A 25,644-nucleotide genomic window follows, 5' to 3' on the forward strand; every position below is an offset into this window, starting at 1 on the left:
GAAGAGTGATATGTAGGAGGAGCTAAGTGGGAAGGAGTACAGAGAGGAAGAGATGGAACAAGGAGAGAAGATGAAGAAGAGGGGAAGCTAGGTGATGAGAGAGAGAAAGAGAGAGGGGGCATGGAGGCAGATGTTCACATGTCTCCACCAGTCAAAGATAGTTTTTATATCTAGGTTGGGTATTGGGTTACACTTCTGATTGAGCATTACCAAACTTATAAATCCTTTGATTAACATTTTTTAAAAAATCGTATAAAAGCAAAAAGGAAAGGGGGGGGCATGGGACAGGGGTGTTCTAGGGAGGGGAAATGTGGAAAGGGGATGGCATCTTAAATGTAAATAAAATATTAAATAAATAAATAAATAAAATTTCAAAAAAAAGAAAAGTGTAAAACTGTAGTAAATTTGAAGTCAGAGCATAAATTTTAATGACTGGCACAGTGGGTCCCTAGGATGCTTATGGAAGTCATGAATGCTAAAGCAGACCTCCCCTGAAAGGATCCCACACTTCCCCTACCTCAGATCTTAAACAACCAATCAAGTGCTTGCCCTTTGCTCTCCCTCCAACACTCAGACCCACAAACTGCAGACAGGAGAGGGCTACAGCTCTGCACGAGCAAGCAGCTGGACCAGAAGACCGAGGAGAACTACAAGGAACAGGGATATACAGCTCTCTCTGGATCCTGAAGAGAAAGGAGAGAGAGAGGTTTCAAAATAGGATCTCTCAGGACACTGGTGTCACTCCTAAACATCGAGAACTTTAGTAGGCTCTAGAAGGTTAGGGTGCCAAGCTAGACACTTCCAGCACAGTTAGGATTCATAAAGTACTGAAATACCAGGAGAGTGAGCAAATAAATAGATGCCCACCACTTCCCAGGTTCTGTGCTCTAAGATACTGCCAATAAAAAATGATGATGATGATGATGATGATGATGATGATGATGATGATAATAATAATAATAATAATAATAATAATAATAATAATAATAATAATAGAAAGCCTTCCCTATCCAGAGTCTTCCCTGGCTTTCTAGGAAGTGCTTCTTCACCAAAGAAGAGGATTCTGGATGTGAAACTTCTGAAGATCTATTATTAAAGCAACATGTATTCTATATTAGCTGGTGTGACTTAGAGCTTACCTATGGCTCTCAGACTGCCTGGACTGGACAGGGACTATTTGGCCCAGAATGGCAGTTTTTGGTGAACTCTGTACCTGGGTAGGTGTTATGCTTTCCCTGGGATTCGTCCAAATGCAAAATTTTCCTATGCAAATGCATAAGATCCCTGTGATCTCTTCCCACAGTTCCACTTCTGCCTCTAAAGTCTTCTCATGCTTCCAGAAACCCTTCAGGGTGTCAGGGCTACTCTGACTGGTAACAGGTTTTTTTTCCTGATATTGCTCACTGTTTTAATCATGTCTGATATGCTTTATCAGTGCCACCCTTCAGCATGCCAGGCACCCTAGCCATGTGCATTGTCTCACACATTGCTTCTGGAAGGGAGCATCCCCTCCCTTCATGAGGTCCCCCGCCAGATCCATCTTTGACACAGACACAGACTCACCTGAGATGATGAAATGAATATTGTCTATTTCAGCAGGACCATTATAGAAACAGTTGAAGTTGCTCTTCTTCCTTTGCGGGGAGTCCAGAAAAAATTGGTTGTACCCTTTTTCATGTCGTGTTGTGACTTTGTGATATACTTCATAGCCTGGAATTAACACCTCCTCTTCACGAGGGAATGAGGAGAATTCTTTGATATTAACCCCCAGGCAGGTTCTGATGATAAACAGTGTCCCAGGAACACTGAAAAATGATGTGGAAAGAGCTACACTCTTAGATAAGGATGAAGAACTGAACTGCCCAAAGCGCACAGAGCCCTTCCCAGTGTAATGAAACTCGGTCTTAGAGCCTCGGAAAACTGAATGACAACCCTGGTTATTCAAAAGCTGCAGAGCTCTTGTTAAGTAGTAATGGAAGCCTTTGTAGTGGAAGTTATCTGGATTTTTCTTGAATTCTCTAACAGCTCTGTTAAAATCTATAGCAAGGTTCCCAGTGTAGGCAACTAGAGCTGTTCCATGGGTATCACGGAAACCTTCAGGATAACTCATACTACTTTTTATATCCTCCCATTGTTTCTCTGCTTTTTCCCACTCAAGCTTTAATCCCTCATTCATGTTGAAGTCTTCTTGTAATAGTTGGGGTGCCCTTTTCTCCATTTCTTCGACACAGCCCTCATACTGATCATCAAATGCATTGGGAGCCATGTCTAGCATGGGAGGCCCTGTCAGGCCAGTCACCTGAAAGAAAGAAGCAGGGTCCTCTGTTACTCACTAAGGTTGCTAAGTAACCAGCATGTGATGGATGCTGTGGAGACTGCAGCATGAGATGTCACATACTCCAACCTCACTCGAGGCTCAGGCATGGACACAATCTCATTACATCATAAGAAGGGCAGAAAGACAAGGCTGTGATCTCTGATTCCTTTGTGTCTACAGATACTATATTTCCTTCTTTATTCAATTAATTCTTTAGTGAGCACACAAAACACGAGGTGTCATCATGACCTTTGCCTATTCATATATCACTGCAGGTTGTTCATATTCACCACACACACAACTCTCTATATTATCTTTACCTTACTCCTTCAAGGTTCGTGTTCTCTAACATCCGCTACCACAGACTCAACCCTGGGAACTGTCATATTGCAAAGAGGTGGGCAGGGGAAAGCGAGGTCAACAGGATGTGGGTTGAGAATATTACCTGCTGGGTTAGCCACCAAGTTAGGAAGAACTTGCAAGTCTTTGATGTCATCATCAAGTTCAAAAACAGCTGCAAGCAAATATAAAACAATGAAAGAGGTACACACGCAATCCATTAACAGTCTGCTCATGGAGCTGCTCTGGGTTAATGACTCAGTCTCCATGTCACATCCAGAATCCTGCTCACACTGCTCCCAGAATGGCGTCTGCTTGGCTTTCTTACAGTGAGGGGCTATGATAAATCCTAGTAACACACAGAACTGCACAGAATGTAGGTTTCCAGTAGAAAACAGGACATATTTTCACAGATCTCTGATAGGCTGTGGTGTTTTACTTTGCAAAGATATGCAAACTGTTGTCCATGTTTGATTACCTTGTGGCTCACAGTCAGCCTGATACCTCAGAATGAAGTCTCTTAATCCTGTCAGTATTCACTCTGTTCTATGATTTGGTATGGCTGTCCTCCAATGTGTCAGTGTGCCCACATGGAGGTAGTGAAACCTTTAAGAGGTGAGGTCTATTGGGAAGTGGAGGACATCACCCTCAGAAGAGATCAATAAAGTCTTGTGGGATCCTACTAAGTTCTTGCAAGAGCAAGTCCAGCCTAACCTCTCTGGTTTCCTCTCTTGCCATGTACTCCTATCTGCACATGGCAATGGCTTCTCTGCCATATTGTTGCTCTGCAGGAAAACCCTAACCAGCCAGCATTGCCATGATATTTAGACTGTGAACTAAGTAGACACACTGACTATAATCTTTGCAGCATCAAGAATTTTGTGAAAGTAATAGAAGACACAAACTGAGGAGACAGCTCAGTGGGTAAAGCTCTTCCCTTGCAAACAGAACTGAGTGTGATCCTCTGAACCCTAAGGGGAAATGCAGGGTATGGTGAATGCACTTGTGATTCTGGCACTGGGAGTTGGAGAGAGATGGATTTGAGAGATCCCTGAGCTTCACTAGACAGTCAGAACAGCCTAGTCCATGTGTCTCAGGCCTGTGACAGACCCTGTCTTTACATAACTTGTGGACAGTGCCTGAGGGAAGAGAGCAGAGGCTGTCCTTTGATTCACACATGCATGTACCTACACACATGCAAGCACATACATGAGTAGGTGCCATGTTCCCTAACATACATAAATAAAAAGAAAAAAAATAAATAAATAGACTCACACTACTTGCCCTAATCAGAGTTGTATCTTATGATTGTTTATTGTTTTCAGTGCTTCTGGAGGGTAGAGATTTACAGTGTCCCTTGAGTTGCAGGTAAAGGAGAGAGAAGGAGCACTCACTCCTCTTTGGCCTGCTACCACTCCCTTCATTCCTTCCTGTCTTTTGGGGAACCACGAAAGCTCCACTCCATAATTATCTAAGCCTGTTGTGGTACTCTCCACAGAATTTCTACTTCATCTGACAAGACAATACTCTCCCCACATCCTGAGAATGACAGAGAGAAGCTGCACCATGTGGCCAACTAGTTGTTCTTGGGGAGGCTGGACTCCTGGCTCCTCCTCAGCTTGGCTTCTCCTGCCTGCTTCTTTAGGGAACACTGCAGAGCCAACAGACCGAGGAGTTTTGCACTGCAGTCCACCTTCTCTACACCCTGAACTTTAAACTATTATCAAATAGTGTAGTATAGTCAGCTACCTAAGAGCTGAGCACAGTGCCACCTTTGTTTGCACACAGTCAATACTCTCAAGGACATCAAACAACTTTACTTCAACTCCCTGCCATTATAGATTGGACATCCCAGGGGAGTGGCACCGGAAAATTAGAGGGAAAGGTAACTCTGCCAGTTGCAGGCCAGCCTGGTCTATTTAGTCAGTTCCTGGCCAGCCAGGAACCCAGTGTCACACCCTTTCTCAAATAAAACATAGAGTGGGAAGTTATACACAATCAATTCCTTACCCCCCAAATCTGTGTTAGCCTGGGTATCCAAAACATAAAACAACAGTATCAACAACTCAAGCAAGGGGTCTGGAGGGATGGCTCATCACCCACTATTCTTTTTCTCAAGAATCTGGGTTTAATTCTCAGGTCCAGCTCAAGCAGCTAACAGCCCATAAAACCAGCCCCACGATGTAATGCCTCTGGTCTATCCAGGCAGCTACTTATGTTTACACAGACACACAGACACACACACACACACACACACAGAGAGAGAGAGAGAGAGAGAGAGAGAGAGAGAGAGAGAGAGAGAGAGAGAGAAGAGAGAGAGAGATTTAATTAAAATAGAAATAAGGGCTGGGCTGGAGAGGCAGTGCAGGGATTATGAGCACTGGTTGCTCTTCTAAAGAACCATTTTTCAAATCCAGGCACCTACATGTTGGTTCACAACTGCCTGTAACTCCTGTTCCATTTGTATCTGACATTCTCTTTAGGCTTGTAAAGGCTAGGCAACCCTGTGGGGCACAGATATAAGTACACACAAAATAACTATATGTGTAAAAATAAATAAAAATTACAAAATAAAATTTAAAACAAAAACTTTTGTATCTGAAAAATGTAAATGTAAAAGTTTTCATTAAAATGTTTGAATTATAAGCTGAGGATTTCTCAGTTGGTAATGTGGAAACCTGATGCCCAGGAGTTTCTGAACTGAATCTTGCCACAGCCTAATCACTGGCTGTGATGGCACAGCTATAATTCCAGCTCCTCAGAGGTAGAGGCAGGACCATGAGACGTTCAGGACACCCTTGACTATATATAATAAGTATCAAGACATCTGGAGGGCCTTGTCTCAAAACATGAAAGCCCTGTCATCTTTGGTGGTACACACCTTTATTCCCAGCATTCAGGAGGGAGAGGCAGGTAGATCTCTGTGAGTTCCAGGCTTGCCTGATCTACACAGCAAGCTCCCAGACAGACAGGACCACAGTACATAGTGAAACCCTGTCTTAAAACACACACACACACAAATTTCTAATACAATACAAATTGATATCTTACACAGAATCCTAAATAACTATTAATTTAATTATTTCATCAATTTCTATCTATACTTCTCCCAATATTCTTAATCGACATGAAAATTTAACATTATGGCATTAAGACAATGAATATCTCTATTGATACAACACCTCTCTCTATAGAAACAACTGTTTTCACTAGTTTTAATGTGCCCCTATCAATTTCTTCAGCAAAGCTGTGAAACCTTACATCTCCTTCTTTAAAGAGTCTGAAGACTCATGCAATCTTCCCAAAATCCTTAAAGTCCTCCCATATAAACAAGGCATGGCCAAACACTTCTGTAATCTCAATCCTTGGGAGGTAGAGGCAGGGACATCCCAAGTCCCAGACCATTTTAGGATGTAAAGAGACTCTAAAAACAAAAAGAGGTAAGAGAAAACAGGGCAGCAATAGAAACACAGGCGACTTCCTCTGGCCTTGTGTACAGACTGCAGCCGTTCAGGATCCCACTACTTCTTCATAATGGTTCCTAAAGCTTGGTTGTATGAGAAGTTCTCTGAAAACTTGTCATCAATTGAGATTCCTGGACCTCAGTCTCAAAGTCGTGCATTTAGTATTTCTAATAGTCTTCCTGCTAATTTCTGACAGTTTGCTTGCTTAAATTTATTTTTATTTCATGTGCACTGGTGTTTTGCCTGTGTGTATGCCTGTGTGAGAGTGCCAGACCCGCTGGAATTAGAGTTACAGACAGATGTGAGCTGCTATGTAGGTGCTGGGAATCGAACCTGGGCCCTCCAGAGAGCAGCCAGTACCCTTAACTGCTGATCCCTCTAGCCCCAGTTTGCTTGTTTTATGTTCTTACTCTTACTAAGTATGTGTTTGCATATGGGATGGGGTGGAGGGTATGTGCAACTGGGGAAGGTGCTGTCTCAGGCCAGAGGTGTCAGATCCTCCGGAGCTGGAGATACAGGCTTTTGTGAGCTCTGATCTCCCTGCAAGAGCAAGCACCTGCTCTAAACCACAGAGCCTTCTCTCCAGACCTCAGTGTGCTTTGAGGAAGAACTTCACAGCATAAGATTCCAACTGTTCTGTGCTGAGGATTAAACCAAGAACATTGTGCAAGCCAGGCAAGCACCTTTCCACTGAGCCATACCCAGATGGAGAGTGAAGCCTCTTTACACAGGCTCATCCTCTCATTCCAGCTGTCTCCAGCCTCAGCTACAACCAACCTTTCCTGGTCTCAATGCTTAGGCTTCAATGCTCTATATGGAAGGCACCAAGTTTGAGAAATCCTAGATGCCAGAGCCAGCAGAAAGAATCTGTCAGCACAGGGACTTTCTCAATCAGGACACATGGCTCAGCCAGCCTGGAGTCACTTTTCAATTCACTTCTCCCCTCTTTAGTGCCTCAGAGTGGTTGATCAAATGTCTGTCTCTCACAAGGCTGCTGTCTTCTTCTCTATGGGACAGCTAGGTACAGCCTCGGTCACTGACACTCATGCCCCTCACAACCCACACAGACTGCAGATATACAGTAAGAGTCACTTCAGCCCCACTATGAACTCCTGGAATTTGTGCCTGACAAATTCCCCTGGAACCCTGGTCAGCTAACACCTTAGACCTCAATAAAAATCTGTCCACACTGCTCTCTCTTCTTTCATCCCCATCCCACTTCCCTCCCTCCTTCCCGCTCTCTGTCCCTCCTGCTTCATATCTGCCCTCAATCTCCAAGACCCTACACGAAAACAAAGAGTAAGTTTATGTTCTCAACATGCAGGAGATCTGGTGCAGGAGGACCTTGTGTTCTGTGTTAGACTGGGCTACACAGCAAGAGTTTACCTTTAAAACTCTTAAATTAAAAATGAATGAATAGCCAGACAGTAGTGGTGCACACCTTTAATCCCAGCAATCAGGAGGCAGAGGCAGGTTGATCTCTTTGAGTTTGAGTCCAGCATGATCTACAGAGATTGTTCTAGAACAACCCAGGCTACAAAAAGAAACCCTGTCTCAAAACTTGCCCTCCCCATAAAAAATAAAGGAAAACTAAAGCAAAGAAGGAGAGGACAGAAGGTAATGTTTGCATGGAGCCATAAGGAAAATGGCATTGATTAAGGACATCCATGTTCTCACTTGAAAACCAAGCAAGAACAGGAAGGAAAAACTCTATATAAATAAGAGATTGACTATGTACCTGGATGTCAGTTGCAACCTGCAGGAACTGGGAAGTAAACTGTATGGTCCTTCTTTATATTTTAAAGTTTCTAGAAACATTTATAGCCTCATGTCTGTCCTGCCTTTCTCTAGATCTGATCCCATCTCCTACCTGAGCTATTTCTTACCCAGAAATATCTTTAACTCTTTAAGGCATGGACCCCACTGCTACACCTACTCCAGCACTCAGATTTTTCTCAAATCCCCTCCACTTTAGAGACCTTCCCCTTGACAGGTCAGACTTCAGAGTTGTTAGGTACCTGAGAAGATGTTTAGCTGCTAGGTCTCAGTCCTCTTCTAAAAGCAAGTGTTGCAGAAGGTAGTGCTGGGGCCCCTTTCATCCTCTGGACAATGTGCTTTCACTTTCAAGTCAGGGTTGATGGGGCATCAAGGTAGATTCTGAACAACTTAAATTAGGTAAGTTATATTTGTTACTATACTTTTTTCACACTCCATCACTTTTTTTTTTGTTCTAAGATTTTTAATTTTGCTTCTGTGTAAGACAATGTCCCATTATCCCAGACTGGCCTCTAACTTGCTATGTAGCTGATGATAACCTTAACTACTCATTCTCTTGCCTAGACTAGTATATTGGTTTTGTGTGTGTGTGTGTGTGTGTGTGTGTGTGTGTGTGTGTGTGTGTGTGCGCGCTGTTGACATAGGAGAAGCAGAACTTGGTTGACTTTTGCTATATACACCAGCTCCACAAATTATGTTGTAGTTGCTTACACCTTAATCCTAGCACTTGGGAGGCTGAAGCGGAAAAATATCTATGAGTTCAAGACCATCCAGGACTACACAATGAGACCCTGGCAACAAAACAAAACTGCTACCATATTACTGAACCTTTTAGGGGACCTAAGGAAAGGTGAAGTGACTGATTATAAAGTTCAGTTTTGCATCCTTAGTTGCTCCTGGCCACAATTTTCTCATATGATTATATGATATGTGATAAGAGATAAGTGTTGACCTTAGACTTTCCCCTGGGAACTACCTGCTTCTTTCAATGCTAGATCCTTCCAATGAATTCATCATCTTCCTCTGTCTTTAGACCCAGAGACCAGGTGACATTGTATGTAGAAAACACAGTAAGCAATCAGATGGCCAAAAGTCTATAACCTCCTGTTCTACTGTGTGTAGAAAAGATAGATTAAAAAGAGAGAGAGGCTCCACCCAAGCAATACCCTGGGACCTTTTATGCATCCAGCTTTCATCAGTGAACTTCCCATAAATAGAACTTGGAAGAGTGTGTGCTCGTGCTGGTAAATGTTTGGAGGGAACTCATTTTCTCAGATCCTACAAGTGAAAAACCTAACTTCCTCCTCTTATTTCATTTCTCTTATTCTCCACCCTCCACCACCTCCTCCTCCTCTTCCTTGTCCTTTTTGGTGACAGGGCCTTGCTATGTTACTCAGGCTGGCCATGAAGTCTTGTTCTCAAGCCTCCTCAGTGGCTGAGATTACAGATATCATTGCTCCTGGCTCTATCTCCCATTGCTCTAGATCTATCTAACAGTCTTGATTCAGCCAACTTCTGTGTCTTGGCTTATTCTAACACTATTCTGTAATATCATAATAACATATTGGACAGAACATATCACTGTATGGTCCTGACAATTGATATTGAACTAAAGGTATAAAATCCTAATGTCAACCTGAAAACTGTGCACGTATTCCCAGGTGTGGTAATCTATGTGCCTGTAGCCCATCATTTGTGAGGTGAAGGTAGGTAGATCAGGAGTTCAAGGACAGCCTTGACTACATAACATGCTTGAGACCAGCCTGAACTACATAAGACCCTATCTCAAACTTAGAGAAAAGAAAAGTGAGAAAGATGTTAAGAAAGGCTACTGTAGCAGGAAGATGCTCAAAGCCTAAGTCAGAACCCTCAGAGGATAGGATAAACAAAGCCTTCATATGCCAGGGTGTGAGGAAGAGAAAAGTGGCCATAAAGAGGAGATGACAAAAATGTGGTGAGAGTGTTTTAAACTCAACATGCTGTACCACACACACCTTAACTAATGAAGGGAGCCAGCCACATGGTGGATCGGTGCAGGAGAGTGGGGTTTGGGTGCTTCAGTGGTTCAGGCAACTAGATTGTATTCAGCTCAAACCTAGTCTGTCTGACTATCAGAACTTTGATCAGCCTTGTGCACCCTCTTGCCCTGGGCTTACTTAGAGGGGCATCATTTTATAACTTGGGGTGAAGTGGAATCTAAAGGAGGAAGCTCTCTTGGTAGTGGTGCTCTTAGAGGACCAGTTGGTGCCTTTATTTATGTTCTAAGACCAGCTTGGACTATAGGAGGCCCCACAGAGCCAGCATCTTAAATATGAGATGACTAAAATGAAATGTATCAATGCGAAATATCAATGTATCAATGTCCCATTAAAGTAACAGTTGAAACCCAAGAGAATCCAGAAAGGGGATTCTAAAAATTGGATAGATGGAAACCTTTCAACTCTACAGCATGGCTTGCTTCTTGAGGCTAAGACATAGAAGCCCTCAGGAGACTCCCTTGATTACTTTTTGCATGGGAGAATGCACTACCCCAGTATTTTACCTAATGGTCCACACGACAGCCTGTCCTGGTGGAAGTCCATCCCATCTGTCTGCAGAACTGGTGGTCCTCTGAGGTATACAGAGTCTTTAGACTGTAGCCTGCAATGATTCTTTAGGTCCTAAGAGAAAAAGCCAATGACCAGGCAACTTAGAATCAGAAGGATCTGGGTAGTCACCTTTGTTGTCAAGGACACAAGTTGGGAAAGGGAGAAATACTGAAGAGTGAATTTGAACAACTGTAATCAGATACTGAAGGAAACTGGAAGAACTGAAAATCTGGTGAGTGTTGAAGGTCAGGTTGTGGTGGCACAGGCCAGCACTTGGAGGGCAGAAGCAGGTAGATCTCTTTAAGTTCTAGACCTACCTGGTCTGCACAGAAATTCCAAGCCAGCTAGGAGTACACAGTGAGACCATGTCTCAAAAAGACAAGAGAGTGGACAATTTGGGCTTATTAAGAAAATCCAGTCCAATTTATAGGCAGATACCAAAACCAGTTGTTCCATAGCAAAAGTTAATTCAATTTTATAAGATAAGAATGTGTATGTATATCCATGATCCACAATTGGTAATTGAAGAAATAATGGCAAGACCATTAATAATGGTTGATTGTTTTAAGATGGGGTCTTCATAGCCCAGGCTGGCCTTGATGTTACATTGTAATGGAATGGGGAGCAGTAACTAAGTTCCTGGTCTTCTTTCCTTCACCTCTCAAGTGCCAGCATTGTGAGCATGTATCTCAGCTAAAGCTCTCTTCTCATCAACTCTGTAAATAAGCCCACCCAACTTAGCTCACTGTACTCCTGACATAAAAATTCTTCCTATGAGTTTCTCTTGTTTTGCTTTCTACAAATATCTCTGTTCATTCAGTTACACTCTAAACTCTCCTCTTTTGCATTCTGAAACAGCTTGTCATTTTACCTTTAACATTTCCTTCACAGAAGCACTTCCTGGATGCATTATCTACAGAGTCAATTCGTGTGTTTGTTTGCACAGTATGTGTCGCTCCCGAGCTGCCTCACGTTTGGGGGCCAAAATATCTCGGACCGTTCTGTCAGTGTTCGAACCCGCACTGCCAAAATCCTTGGGGACTAACTTGTTAGCCCGCACTGCCCCAAGCTGCTCCGGTCTGCGGGTCGGGGTTCAGCAAGAGAGAGAATGAGGACTGACTGGAAGAATGGAGACCAGACAGAGTGTGATTCAATCCCGTTTATTCTTCAGTCTCTCTTCTTCTCTCCAAGTCCCAAGTCTTGAGTTCCTAGTCTCTAGTTCCTAGTCCCTAGTGCCTCCAAGTTCCAAGTTTCTTCTTCCAAGTGCTAAGTGCCTAATGTCTAATAAGTCTTCCTCAATGCCTAATTCCTACTCCAAGCTGTACTCTAAGTTGTACTGCCTAACCTAATTCCTAGTTCCAAGTTGTACTGCAAGTTATACTGTTCAAGTTCTTCCTCCAAGTTGTACTCTAAGTTGTACTCTCTAGCCTAATTCCTAGTTCCAAGTTGTACTCCCGAGTGCCTAATAATCTGTTGTTTTCTTCTGTCTGCCCCTCGCCTTTTATATGTTTCACTTCTAAGCCACGCCTCTAAGTCACGCCTTTAATCATGCCCTTAGGCCTTGTCTCTAAATCTGATCTCTAAGTCATGCCCTTAAATCACACACCTTTAAGTCTCACATACCTTTAAGTCTCACACACCCAAGGGAAGATCCTGGGTATCTAAAACAAGATGTTATCAGAGTGTGCTCAGCTGTTATAGGCTATTGTAATCAAATCTCTTATCAGGGTTTATGGCTCAAGATGGCTGCAAAGATGATAGCCGCCTTCTGTCGGCTCCCCACAAGTATGCTCACAGACACATGAGCATATGGAAGGCAGAGGCTAATGTCAGGTCTATTGTCCCCACATTACATTTACCTAAGACAGTCTGTCACTAAGCCTTTGAGACGGCCTTTGCTTGCTGTTTGATCTATGGAGGCTACATGTGAGTTTCTAGGTGGGGGTGCAGGAAAGACCAACCAGCTGTCCCGGAATCTCTAGCACCACCTGAGCAGATGAAGCCCTATGCTTTCTTCTATCCTCTCCTCAGCCATGGGTGTTGTTCTTGGGCCCCTGAGCTCTTCTGGAGAGCCTGGATACATGTTGAGGGAAGACGTGGCTTTCTGCCTCTTTGAACCAAACAAAATTAGCACATTATTGCTGGTCTGTATAGTCTTGAGAATGATCTATGAGAGCCATATTTGAGGTTTTGAATTAAGTTATTAAGTATACAGCAAGCCAAAGTAAAAGAGTACAAGTCAAATAGCAGTCAGGTAGATAGGGAGATGTATGGATAAGAGAGAGAGAGAGAGAGAGAGAAAGAGAGAGAGAGAGATTGGATAGATAAAATGGGAAAGATAGATAGAAAAACATCATCAAATTGGATGTTCAAAATAACCAGCAGGAATCAGCTGGAGAAACCCCACTGAGGCCCTGTAGAGATCAAACTCTCAACATAAGCATTAAACTTTGTTTATTTTAACAGGGCCAAGATGGAAAGTCTAACACATATGAAAGGAGGGGCTGGAGAAATGGTTCATCAGAAAACATAACTTTGGTTTGCAGCACCCATGTTGGACAGCTCATAACCACCTTTAACATTCCATCTCCTAGAGATCTGATGTCCTCTTCTGGCCTCTGTGGATACCACTGTCTCCATGTGTGGAAAATAGACACACACAGAGAGAGAGAGAGAGAGAGAGAGAGACAGACAGACAGACAGACAGACAGACAGACAGAGACACAGAGAGACACAGAGAGACACAGAGAGACAGAGACAGAGAGAGACAGAGACAGAGACAGAGAGACAGAGAATGAATTAAATTAAATATGAAAGAAGGATACTAGATATGAAAATGTGCAGCAGGTTTCACAAAGCCAGAAGAAAACATTGTACTATAGAGACACAATGTTCAAAGGGATAGCTATGTCGTGCCATGTATACATATAATACTATGCTTTAGTGTGTGGTTGGCCACAAAGAGACAGTTATCAAGGATGTCTGACCTGTTGCATTGTTTGCAGTAGGGTACCCAGGCAGTTCAGTACAGATAGGGCTACAGGGTGCTAAGTGCATTCTTGGGACAGGCAGTTTGAGCCAGGAAAAGGGTCCTGGCTGCCAAACTTTTCTACTCTTGTCTGCCTCAGTTCCCAGGGGCCATGTTTTGGCTGTTCGATGAGATTGTAGGGACCTGGGTTTCTTTACTCATCATGACTCCTCCATCCTATGGCAGGGTTTATTCCATGGTCATATGGGGTCATCTATGTTCCAAGAAGCATGACAGAATATAGAAAATCAAGAAAAAAGAACAAACAACCAGTCTCTTGGGGGTGAGGCCTGAAACTTGGTCATATAGCTATACTTAACTATAATGGGAGTTCAGATTCAGTCCCTAGCACTACAAACCTCTGCCTGGCCTCTGTATGTACAGTGTGTCTCATCTACCTCCATTAGACAGAGATCACTAGGACAGGAAACTAAGGAGTGGCCAGGGTGAAATTACAGGAAAGGGGGTTGATTGGTTGGTTGGTTGGTTGGTTGGTTGGTTGGTTGGTTGGTTGGTTTGTCTGTTTGGAGACAGGTCTCAACATAGCCCAGGCTGGCCTTGAGTATACTATGGAGCTGAGGATGACCTTAAACTCCTGATCTCTTGCCTCACCACCCACATGCTGGGATTACAGTTTGCTTTTTTGTTGTTATTGTTGGTGTTTGTTCTCATGTTTCACTTGTTTGTTTGGTTTGGTTTTTGGTTTTGTTACAAAGTTTCACTCTCTAGCCCACTCTGGCCTGGAACTCAGTATGTACCACATGGTGGTCTCAAACTTGAGCACTGAAAGGAAAAGCATCTTACCATGCCAAAGTCTATTTTAATAAACAAAGAGCGTCAGTAAAAGTAATTATCCAGGTTATTATTAGGAGGCATAAATATTTTTCATTCCTCAGTGAATAAAAAATAGTTGCAAAACCACCCACCAATATGAAACTCAACTTACATAAAAGCATGATCCATGTAACACACCAAAACAGTCACATGCAAGAAGCTGTATTTGAGCAAGAAAATACCATTAGATGGTAACTCAAGTCTAAAGGGAAAGTGAAGGGTCCTAGAAACAGCAGATGTGTAGCTTATTACAACAGACCATGTAAATATATTTTGTCCTCCTTTTAGCATTTCTGAAAGACATAGATTATATTAGACAATAATTATAACACTATTGTTGGGTATTAAAGGGAAACAATAAATATCAATTATGGCCCTGGGACCAGCTGCATAGTAGGAATTGCAGCTCTGTCCCCGATTCCCCTGCACTCAGAGATGACAGCTGCAAAGATCCTGTGATGGATTTGACTTAACAGAGGTCAGAAGCGCTGAAGTGCTTTCCCTCCAGCAAGAGCTACATAGTGAGGCTTAGATTTTTTTTAAAGGATACAGGTCAGTTAATAGGGTGCCTTCTTAGCACAGCATGTAGATCCCACACTCATAAATGTGCCACACAAAAGTGCTAGAAAATCACTGTGCTCATGAAACAACTCTGAATGATGGAAGAGAGCACTTGGTAATAAATGCTTTCCCAAGCTGGGCACTGTGTCACATGCCTTTAATTTCAGCACTCTTAAGGCAGGGGCATGTGGATTTCCCTGAGTTTGAGGCCAGCCTGGTCTGTAAAATAAGTTCTAGGACAGCCAGGACTACACAAAGAAACTCTGTCTCAAAAAATAGATAGATAGATAGATAGATAGATAGATAGATAGATAGATAGATAGATAGATAGACTTTCTCCCTTTTTCATTGGATGGTTAACATTCTTTCATTAAATAGTAGCCAACTAATCACTCACAGTGGCCAGTTCAATAAGACACTGTGGGGAGCCGACAGAAGGCGGTTATCATCCTTGCAGCCATCTTGAGCCTTATACCCTGACAAGAGACTTGTTTACAACAGCCTACAATAGCTGAGCACACTCTGATAACATCTTGTTTTAGATACCCAGGATTTTCCCTTGGGTGTGTGAGACTTAAAGGTGTGAGACTTAAAGGCATGACTTAAAGGTGTGATTTAGAGACAAGACTTAAAGGTGTGAGTTAGAAGTGAGGCAGAGGCAGACAGAAGACAGACACTTGAGACTTGAAACTTAGAACTTGGAACTTGGAACTGGGAAAGAGACTAGCAACTTAGAACTAGGATTAGGACTTGAGACTTGGTTCTGAAACCTGGGACCTGAGAACTAGGAACTAGGGACTTGGGACTAGGAACTTGGAACTTGGAGAGAAGAGAGACTGAAGAATAAACAGGATTGAATCACACTCTGTCTGGTCTCCATTCTTCGCGTCTGTTTCTCTCTCTCTCTCTCTCTCTCTCTCTCTCTCTCTCTCTCTCTCTCTCTCTCTCTCTCTTGCTAAACCCCAACCCACAGACCAGAGAAGCTTGGGCAGTGTGGGCTCTAACAATTTAGCCCCCAAGGCTTTTGGCAGTGCGGGTTCCAACATTGATAGAGCAGTCCCGACAGTTTGGAACCCAATGTGGGGCAGAGCGGTTCTCAACAAGATACCACTAATCCTGCCTCATTCTTTATATTTTCTCTATCATGACCCTTACTTTCTGGAATGAAATCCATAAATAAAGTATTTGAATGTAAATATTTTCTCTGAGTTCTAATTTCATGGAATCCTAGCTAAACAGTTGACTTGTTTATTTACATTTTAAATGTTGTCCCCCTTCCCAGTCTCCCCATCGCAACACCCCATTCCATCCCCCTTTCCTTTGCCTATATGAGGGTGCTCCTCCCTCTAATCACCCATTCCTGCCTCACCACTCTAGCATCCCCCTATACTGGGGCATCAAGCCTTCACAGGATCAAGGGCCATTGATGCCAGGGAAGCAAGAGGCTCCCAGGACCTAATAGGGATGACATAGCTGAACTACCCAACAAAGTGGAGATAGAACCTGTAGAGATCACCCCCCAGTAGATAGGCATGGCCCCCAGTTGAGGGATAGGCCACTGATGCCAGATAAGGAAGTCCTCTTCTACATATGTATCTGGAGCCATGGGTCACTCTATGTATATTCTTTAGTTGGTGGTTCAGTTCCTAGGAGCTCTGGGTGGTCTGGTTAGTTGATATTGTTGTTCTTCCTATGGGATTGCAATTCCCTTCAGCTTCTTCAGTCTTTTTCCCAGCTCTTCCATTGGGGTTCCTGGGCTAAGTTCAGTGGTTGGCTGTTGAGTATCTATCTGCATCTGTATTAGTCAGGTGCTGGAAGAGCCTCTCAGGGAAGAGCTATACCAGGCTCCTGTCAGCAAGCACTTCTTGGAAACAGCAATAGTGCTGGGGTTTGGTGTCTGCAGATAGGATGGATCCCTAAGTGAGGCTACCTCTGGATGGCTTTTCCTTCAGTCTCTGCTCCATTTTTTGACCCTGCATTTCTTTTAGACAGGAATAATTCTGGGTTAAAAATTTTGAGATTGGTGGATAGCCCCATCCCTCAACTGGGGGCCATGCCTATTTACTGGGGATGATCTTTACAGGTTCTATCTCCCCTTTGTTGGGTAGTTCAGCTAATGTCATCCTATTGGGTCCTGGGAGCCTCTTGCTTCCCTGGCACCTGGGACTTTCTAGTGGCTACTCTCAGTTCCACCTCAGTGCTACATTTTTCTATTCAATTTCCTGACCCTCTGTACCTCTCTCCTGTCCCTTCCACACCTGATCCCATCCCCCCTTTTTCCCTCCCCCTCTTTCCTCCCTCCCATGTCCCTCTCTTCCTCTACCTCCTTTGATTATTTTGTTTCCCCTTCTAAGTAGGAAGCATCGACACTTTGGTCTTCCTTTTTTTTTAAGTTTCGTATGGTCTGTTGGTTGTATCGTGTATATTCTGAGCTTTTGGGCTAATATCCACTTATCAGTGAGTACATACCATGTGTGTTCTTTTGTGTCTGGGTTACCTCACTTAGGATAATATATTCTAGTTCCATCCATTTGCCTGCAAATTTCATGAAGTGGCTGTTTTTAATAGCTGAGTGTTACTCCATTGTGTAAATGTACCACATCTTCTGTATCCATTCTTCCATTGAGGGATATCTGGGTTGTTTCCAGCTTTGGGCTATTATAAATAAGGCTGCTATAAACATAGTGGAGCATGTGTCCTTGTGATATGTTGAAGCATCTTTTAGGTATATGCCCAGTAGTGGTTTAGCTGGGTCTTCAGGTAGAACCATTTTCAATTTTCTGAGGAACCACCAGAATGTTTTCCAAAGTGGTTGTACCAGCTTCCAATTCCACCAACAATGGAGGAGTGTTCCTTTTTCTCCACATCCTCGCCAGCATCTGCTGTCACCTGAGTTTTTGATCTTAGCCATTCTGACTGGTGTGAGGTATAATCAGACCAGGTTGTTTTGATTTGAATTTTCCTGATGACTAAGGATGTTGAATGTGTCTTCAGGTGCTTCTCAGCTATTCCAGAATCCTTAGTAGAGAATTCTTTAATTTAATTTAATTTTAGTTTAGCTCTGTACCCTATTTTTAATAGGATTATTTGGTTCTCTGGAGTCTAACTTCTTGAGTTCTTTATATATTTTGGATATTAGCCCTCTATTGGATGTAGGGTTGGTAAAGATCCATAGGTTGCTGTTTTGTCCTATTTAAGCATAATCTCAAGTAATTTCCAAATAGAGGAAGTTTGAAAATATTGTATCTTCTACATCTGAAAATGTTTCTATTCTATTTCATACAACATCATTTAGTTAGGTATAAAATTGTCTGTTAAAAGTAATTTTCCCTTAGGAAAGTTGTGCAAAGTATTTAGCTTTCTTTTCATCTTAAGCACTGTTTATAAAAAAAAAAATCTGTATAAGAATCAAGTCAGGTTTGTATTCTTTAGAGATTCTTTAGATTTTGATTTCCCCTTCTCTATTACCCTCTGGAAGCTTCCAGAATATTCTTTGGATTTCTGAACCTTAATAGTGATATATTTTGAGGTAAATGAGCCTTTAAATTATTTGTTCTGAGAACTTGATGGACCCTTTTAACCTATAGACTGACTTTTTAACATCAAGAAAAGTTGTTTTCATTAGTTGATAATATCTTGGCTTTGGTTTTCTTCCCGTGTGTGTGTGTGTGTGTGTGTGTGTGTGTGTGTGTGTATCTATGTATGTTGCTAAGAATCAAACCCAGAGCCTCAGGTAAACACTGCTCCACAATATTTCCCTCTCTTTTCCTCTCCACCCCTCCCCAACCCCTACCTCTCTCTCCCTCCCATCCATCAGAGTCTCACTTATATAGCTCTGGTTGGCCTAAAACTCTCTGTGGCTTTACACTCTTAGAAATCTGCCTGAGTCTGTCTCCCAAGTACTGAAATTAAAAGCACCACCATGAAAATTTGCACCACCATGCCATGGTTTTTTTGTTGTTGTTGTTTTGTTTTTTGTTGTTGTTTTTGTTTGTTTTTCTCTTTAAGGAAATTATTTTTATTGGAAGAAGTCCTTCTAGGATCAATGCTTTAGTTCTATTATTTTTCTTTCATATCTTGTTCTTGGTTTTCTCCTCCTCCAGTTTGTACACACACACACACACACACACACACACACACACGAGTGCTTGTGTGCATCTGTGTCTCTTGTGTTATTCTTTGTCTTTGTTCTATGTTCTACTCACATAGATCTACCTTATGTTCTCTTATGACATTAAAAGCTAGACAATTTGGGGGGGGGGGCTATACAGGAGATTGAATCTAATGTCTCAGTCAGACTAGGCATACACTCTACCACTGAGCTACAGCCCTAGCCTTTGACAAATATTTTTAATTCAAGACACCTTCAAGGCTTCTAGTTTTACCTATCCCATATACCACCATCGATATATCAAGCTCTTTATTTTCTTTAAGTAGTTTTTGTTTCACAGACAAGTGGGGAGGCATAGACACAAACACCTCATAAACCTCAAAACCCTAGTCCAGTTCTTCTGCCTTACACAGCATCCTGTTATCACTCTACACTGGTGTCTTAAGTTTTCTATTCATGCAATGAAATATGATGACCAAAAAGCAAGTTGGAGAGGAAAGGGTTTATTTCCATATTGTAGTTCATCATCAAAGGAAGTCAGGACAGGAACTCAAACAGGTCAGGAATCTGGAGACAGGAGCTGATGCAGGGGCCATGGAGGCGTGCTGCTTACTGACTTGCTCCTCATGGCTTACTCAGCCTGCTTTCTTATAGAACCCAAACCCCCCAGCTCAGGAATAGCACCACCTATAATGGGCTGGGCACTCCTGCAACAATCACTAATTAAGAAAATGCTCAGGCTGGAGAGATAGCTCTGCAGTTAAGAGCACTGCCTGTTCTTCCAGAGGTCCTGAGTTCAATTCCCAGCAACCGCATGGTGGCTCACAACCATCTGTAATGAGATCTGATGCCCTCTTCTGGGCACTCCCTGACAATAAATAAAAATAAATAAATCTAAAGAAAATGCTCTGTAATATTTTCCCCATCACATAGCTGATGTCAATAATGTTTGTATTATCAAAACTATTGGCAAGTAGTTGTTTAAATAACTCCACTGAGTGGTCAGGGTTCATTGTAGAAACCGGAGCTGTACTGATAACATTAAGTAAACAGCAGGAAAAGGGTGTCTAAAGAACTTGAGAAATAGGACTCCTTGATAAGGATTCAGAAGACAGAAAAGATACTCAATAGAAACCTTGCATACATCTCTACCTCTCTGACCCTGGCTCTGAAATGATAAAGAGCATGACTGCCCAAAATGTTTATAGGACAACTTTTATAATAATGACAGAATTTGATGGGTAGTAATGATGCATGCCTTTAAACCTAGCAATCAGGAGGCAGAGGCAGGTGGATCTCTGTGAGTTCCAGGCTAGTTTGATCTACATAATGAGTTCCAGGACAGCCAAAGTTACACAGAGAAACCCCATCTTGAAAAACAAAACAGAAAGTCAAAAATCCAAAACATTAAATGATGACTATGAGGCTAGAGGGATTGTGGGCCTGTGGTCCCCGCCCCCCAGCGTGGACATGGGCGTGGGCGTGGGTTCTGTTGGGCTGCAGTGTAGATCCTGCATGTCTGCCTCCCCAGGCGGCTGGAGCCATGGCTCAGGGAGCAGAAGCTTGGGCTCAGGAATTTGACTGAGTTCACTCCATGGATGTCTGGCTGTGAGAAGTCGCAGAACTTCTCTTCTCTGGGTATAGGGAGATCTCAGTCTGAGGTCCCTCCGGGGTGGAGTTCTTGGGTCAGGAGTCTCTGGGCAGAGGCAGCTGGCGGGAGACCAGTGGTCTCAGGCCTTGGGCACCCAGGCGCCGCTGGGAGACCACAGAAGGACTGAGAGGGGGTGCATACTGGCTGGACCACCTTCCAGCCAAGAGGGATGAGGGAGAGAAGTGGCACCCCGGGGGGGAAATGCGACTCTTGGTCATGGCGACTTGTTTGGCTGGGTCATGGCTGGCTCAGCTAGCTCTGCTTGAGTTGGCAGCCTCCACGGGTGGAATGCAGAGAGGTCCTCCAGCGGGAGATTAGGTTGGGCAGCTCATTGGTTGAAGGCCCTCTCTATGGTTCTCCAAAGGGGCCCCAAAGACAAGAAGAAGTCCATGGTTTTAAAAGGTTTATTGTCATGGCAGAAAGTGGATGAAGCTGTACCCGGTGCCCTCAACCCCATGTCCTCAGGGCGGGCTTGAGGTTATATATCTTTTGCAAGGAGGAGGGTCTGGGAAGGAATGCTTAATTGGCTACACCCTCTGGCCTTCAGGTACCTCATTAATATGGAGATCTCTTGAGGCTCTGTGGCCTGTAGTCACTCCCTCTACCTGTGTTACCTGTGCTACATGACCTAAGGCCACAAACCTTTCTTTGGGAGGGGCTGTGGATAAGTGAAAGGAACCAGGGCCCAGGAGCAAGGCCAAACACCTACCATCCCATTAGGGTTTTATCCATGGTTCGAGGTCTGTGCTCGACCAGGTACCCAGCTGCCTCTCACAGCCCACTGCCCCACAAAGGATGACTCAGTGGTTAAGAGCACTGGCTGTTCTTGCAGAGGACCCAACCTTAGGTTCCCACTCACAACCATCTGTAACTCCAGTTCCGGAGGATCTGACGCCTTCTTCTGGCCTCTGTGGTTATTTCATGCACACAATGCACTTACATGTGAGGAAAAGACTCATACACACTAAATAAATAAATAAATCTTTTTTAGGTTTCTGTTTTGGGGAAGAGGGCTCTGGAACTCACTGTGTCAATCAGGCTTGCTGAGATCCTCAAACTCATGGAGATTCTCCTACCTCTGCATGTGCTGCTACAGCTGGCTAAATAAAATAAATCTTGAAAATGAAGAGTAAGGCTCGGACTGTAGTTCAGTGGTAGAACACTTGCCTAACATGTGTGAAGCCCTCTGTTAAATTCCCAACACCAAATAAGTAAATACAGTGGCAACTATGCAAAAACAAACACACACACACACACAGGTGTTTATTATACAGAGAAAGTAAGACTAAGGAAGCTGGGGATAAACAAATATTGATTTGTTTGGGCTTAGACTTCCGAGTGAAATTTAAGTTTTTATTTTTTATGATGTTCTGAGTTGGTTCTTTTACAAATATTGAAAGTATTGTCTTTCACTCTGTCCTACACCTGACCCCCCCCCCCAAACCACAGACTGAATCCACAGGTTGAGTTTGTCAGAGGCTTGCATGCTCTCTATTGTGGGTAAAGGATAACCTTTCTGATCTGTTCTTTTCCTTCCCCAACTTTATTCTACAGATCGAAGTTAGTATCTCCACAGTATAAAGGGAAATATCCTGGTTTTTATCCCAGAAGTCTGCTGATTGGTCAGCTGAGAGGAGAAGTTTCTTACAGAACTTGGAGATGAACTGATGAACTCTTTGTGAACCTGTGGGTCTCTCCTTTTTTTGTTCTTTCTCGGGTTCTGATTCTCTTTCTCAGGTTCCACTTCCCTTTCTTTAGTTCAGCCACTGAAACACCCCAGTGAGCCCTTGCCCTCCATTTTGCTGGTGTTGGTTGGTTGGTTGGTTTTTCAGTCTTCCTCTGTAGCCTAAGCCCTCCTGAAACTTTCTGTGTAGCCCAGGCTAGGCTTAGATTCACAGCAGTCTTTCTGTCTTAACCTCCCAGATGCTGAAATTTATGGGCATGCACCACCATGTCTGGCCTTCTACTTTCCCATATATATTTTAACTGCATCTTACAAGTTCTGTGCTAACTCTGTTGAGGTATTATTTTGAATCACATTAAGTTTGAAGATTTGTTTTGGGACAACTTCCCTCTTTATAATTTCTGAAGCAGAAATCTTTAAGACTTCCTTATAGATTTATCCAGTCCCGAGGACTTAAAGTTCTCAGACAAGCCTGTACTGTTTCTTTATTCTGGTTGTGTTTTCCAGCTGCTGCTGCTGCTGCTGCTGCTGCTGCTGCTGCTGCTGCTGAGAGACAACTGTCTTTGATAATCTGATATCTATAAACATTGTAATATTTATAGTGAGTTAGCAGCACTCCTTGTTTGCACGTGTTAGTCTCAGACCATGGAATTTCCATGTCTTTTTTATCAATATTTTGACCCTAATATCCTTTTTCTTTGTTCTGATGTTCTAGCTAGAGTCTTCAATATGTTAACTAGAGGCAGCAGGCACATGGTTTCCCAGACACCTTCCCTGACCTCAGAGGAATGCTTCTGAGGGTTTTTTCCCTATTTAGGATGAAGCTTGCATTTTTGCACATTGCAAAAAATTATGTGTGTTTTATTGCAGGGATTGGGGGTGGGAGGAGTGTGCAAATGACTGCAGTGCCTTCCAAGACTAGAAGAGGACATCAGACACCCTGGAGCTGGGATTGTAGGTTATCCGGAGCCTCCTGAAATGGGCACTGGGTCTTCTGTAACAACAGAACATACAATTAGCCTATGAGCCATCTTTCCATTCCCTACACACAACACATACTCTTTTTAGAGATGATCTCATGCAGCCCTGGCTGGTCTTGAACTCATTGTTCAGCCAGCTCCTAATCCTTCTGCCTTTCTCTCTCAAGTGTTGGTATTACAGGCACCTGCCTTCAGGTCTGGCTTCACACTACTAAGTTAATACTTTAAATATATTTTTTGGAATTCATATTAATGAGTGAAATTGCCTGTAATTTTCCTTTTTTAAAGTGTCTTTGTTTAAACCAGACTTGGTGTCTCTTGCCTGTAATCTCAACACTTAAAAGGCTGAGGCAGGAAGAGTGCTGTTAGTTCCAAGAAAGCCTACACTCCACAGTGAGACCCCATTTCAAAGAAAAGAAAAAGAAGTAGCAACTAAATAAATAAGACATGAAGAAATATTATTTAAAAATTTTTTTCTTTTATTTTTACTTTTTTCTTTTCTGGTTCACCTTCCTGCAGTTCCTTATCCCATTCCTCCTTCCCTGTCTCCAAGAAGATATCTCCACACCTACACCCACACTCCCCGGCCCACCAGGCCTCCCCACTCCATTGGGCCTCAAGTCTCTCAAGGGTTAGACATATCTTCTCTCACTGGGACCAGACCAGACAGTCCTCTGCTGTATACGTAGCCTCAGACCAGCTAGTGTATGCTAGTGTATGCTAGTGTATGGTGGTTCAGTGTCTGAGAAATCTCAGGGGCCTGGGTTAGTTGAGACTGCTGGTCTTCCTATGGGGTAGCCCTCCTCCTCAGCTTCTTCCAGCCTTTCCCTAATTCAACTACAATGGTCCCCAACTTCATTCCATTGGTTGGGTGGAAGTATTTGCATCTGTCTCAGTCCACTGCTTGTTGGGCCTCTCAAAGGACATCCATACTAGCCTCCTGTCTGTAAGCATCAGTAATACTGTCAGGCTTTGGAGCCTCCCCTTGAGATAGATCCCAAGTTGGACAGGTCTCTTTCCCTCAGTCTCTTCTCCATTTTTGTCCCTGCAATTACTTTAGACAAGACCAATTCTGGGTCAAAGTTTTTGACTGTTGGATGGCAATCCCAACCCTCCACTTGATGCCCTGTCTTTCTACTGGAGGTGGACTCTACAAATTCTCTCTCACCACTCTTGGGCATTTCATCTAAGGTTCCTCCCTTTGAGTCCTGAGAGTCTCTTACCTCCCAGGTCTCTGGTACATTCTAGAGGGTCCCCTCACCTCCACCTCCCAAGGTTGCATATCTCCATTCATTTTGCTGGCCCTCGGGGCTTCAGTCCTGTTTTTACCTCCCTCTGTCCCCTATACCTGATCATGTTCCGCTTTCATCTCCATGTCCCCTCTTCTACCCAAGGTCCCTCTGCCTCCTGTGATTGCTTTCTTCTCCCTCCCAAGTGAAACTGAAGCATCCTCACTTGGGACCTCATCTTGTTAACCTTTTTGAGTTCTGTGAATTGTATCCTGGATATTCTGTACTTTTTGGCTAATATCCACTAATTAGTGAGTACATAGCATGCATGTCCTTTTGGGTCTGAGTTATCTACTCAGGATGATATTTTCTAGTTCCATCTATTTGCCTGCAAAACTCATAATGTCCTTATTCTTAATAGCTGAAAGTGTTCCACTGTGTAAATGAGCCACATTTTTCTGTATCCATTCACCCGTTGTGGGACATCTGGGTTGTTTCCATCTTCTGGCTATTACCTTTAAGGCCACTATGAGCATAGTGAAGCACGTGCCCCTGTGGTGCGGTGGGGCATCTTTGGGGTATATGCACAAGAGTGGCATAGCTGTTGGAGTTTTCAGAGAAAGAGAGCCAGTAGACTGTTGGGGAAAGAGGCGGTAGATAGATAAGAGACAGGCAGATGATAGGTAGGTAGGTAGGTAGGTAGATGATAGGTACATGCATGCATACATACATGCCTAGATACATGAATACATAGAAAATGAATGACAGATACATAGATACATAGATAGGTGTTACATGATAGAGAGAAGTAGATGATAGATAGATAGATAGATAGATAGATAGATAGATAGATAGATAGATAGGGAATTCACTTGTTTATAAAAGTGGGCCAAGTCCCAAGATCTCAAAATCCTCAGAATGAGTCAGGGATAGAAATCCAGGGGAGTCAGTGGCCCAGCTCCAGTGTGAGCCTGAAGCAGGAGAGTCCATGGTGCAGAAGCTAATGGTCACCATTTTCTTAATATCCATGGAATAACATTCCTTTTTTAACTCATAGGATTGATTTTTGGAGCAATTATTGG

At 43.2% G+C, this 25,644-nt stretch overlaps 1 protein-coding gene across 1 annotated transcript; it reads right to left on the bottom strand.

Moving 5' to 3' along the window:
- Positions 1 to 404: 404 nt before the first annotated feature.
- On the bottom strand, positions 405 to 8,216 carry LOC117693579 (T-cell ecto-ADP-ribosyltransferase 2-like). Its single transcript, XM_034484319.2, has 4 exons — positions 8,139 to 8,216; positions 2,763 to 2,831; positions 1,564 to 2,299; positions 405 to 683 (listed from the first exon to the last, which is right to left on the bottom strand). The coding sequence occupies exons 2-4, from the start codon at positions 2,814 to 2,816 to the stop codon at positions 601 to 603; spliced, it is 873 nt and encodes a 290-aa protein (XP_034340210.2). The 5' UTR covers positions 2,817 to 2,831; positions 8,139 to 8,216; the 3' UTR covers positions 405 to 600.
- Between the last annotated feature and the right edge of the window lie 17,428 nt (positions 8,217 to 25,644).

This window comes from Arvicanthis niloticus, chromosome 1, assembly GCF_011762505.2.
Source record: "Arvicanthis niloticus isolate mArvNil1 chromosome 1, mArvNil1.pat.X, whole genome shotgun sequence".
NCBI classification, from domain to species: Eukaryota; Metazoa; Chordata; class Mammalia; order Rodentia; family Muridae; genus Arvicanthis; species Arvicanthis niloticus.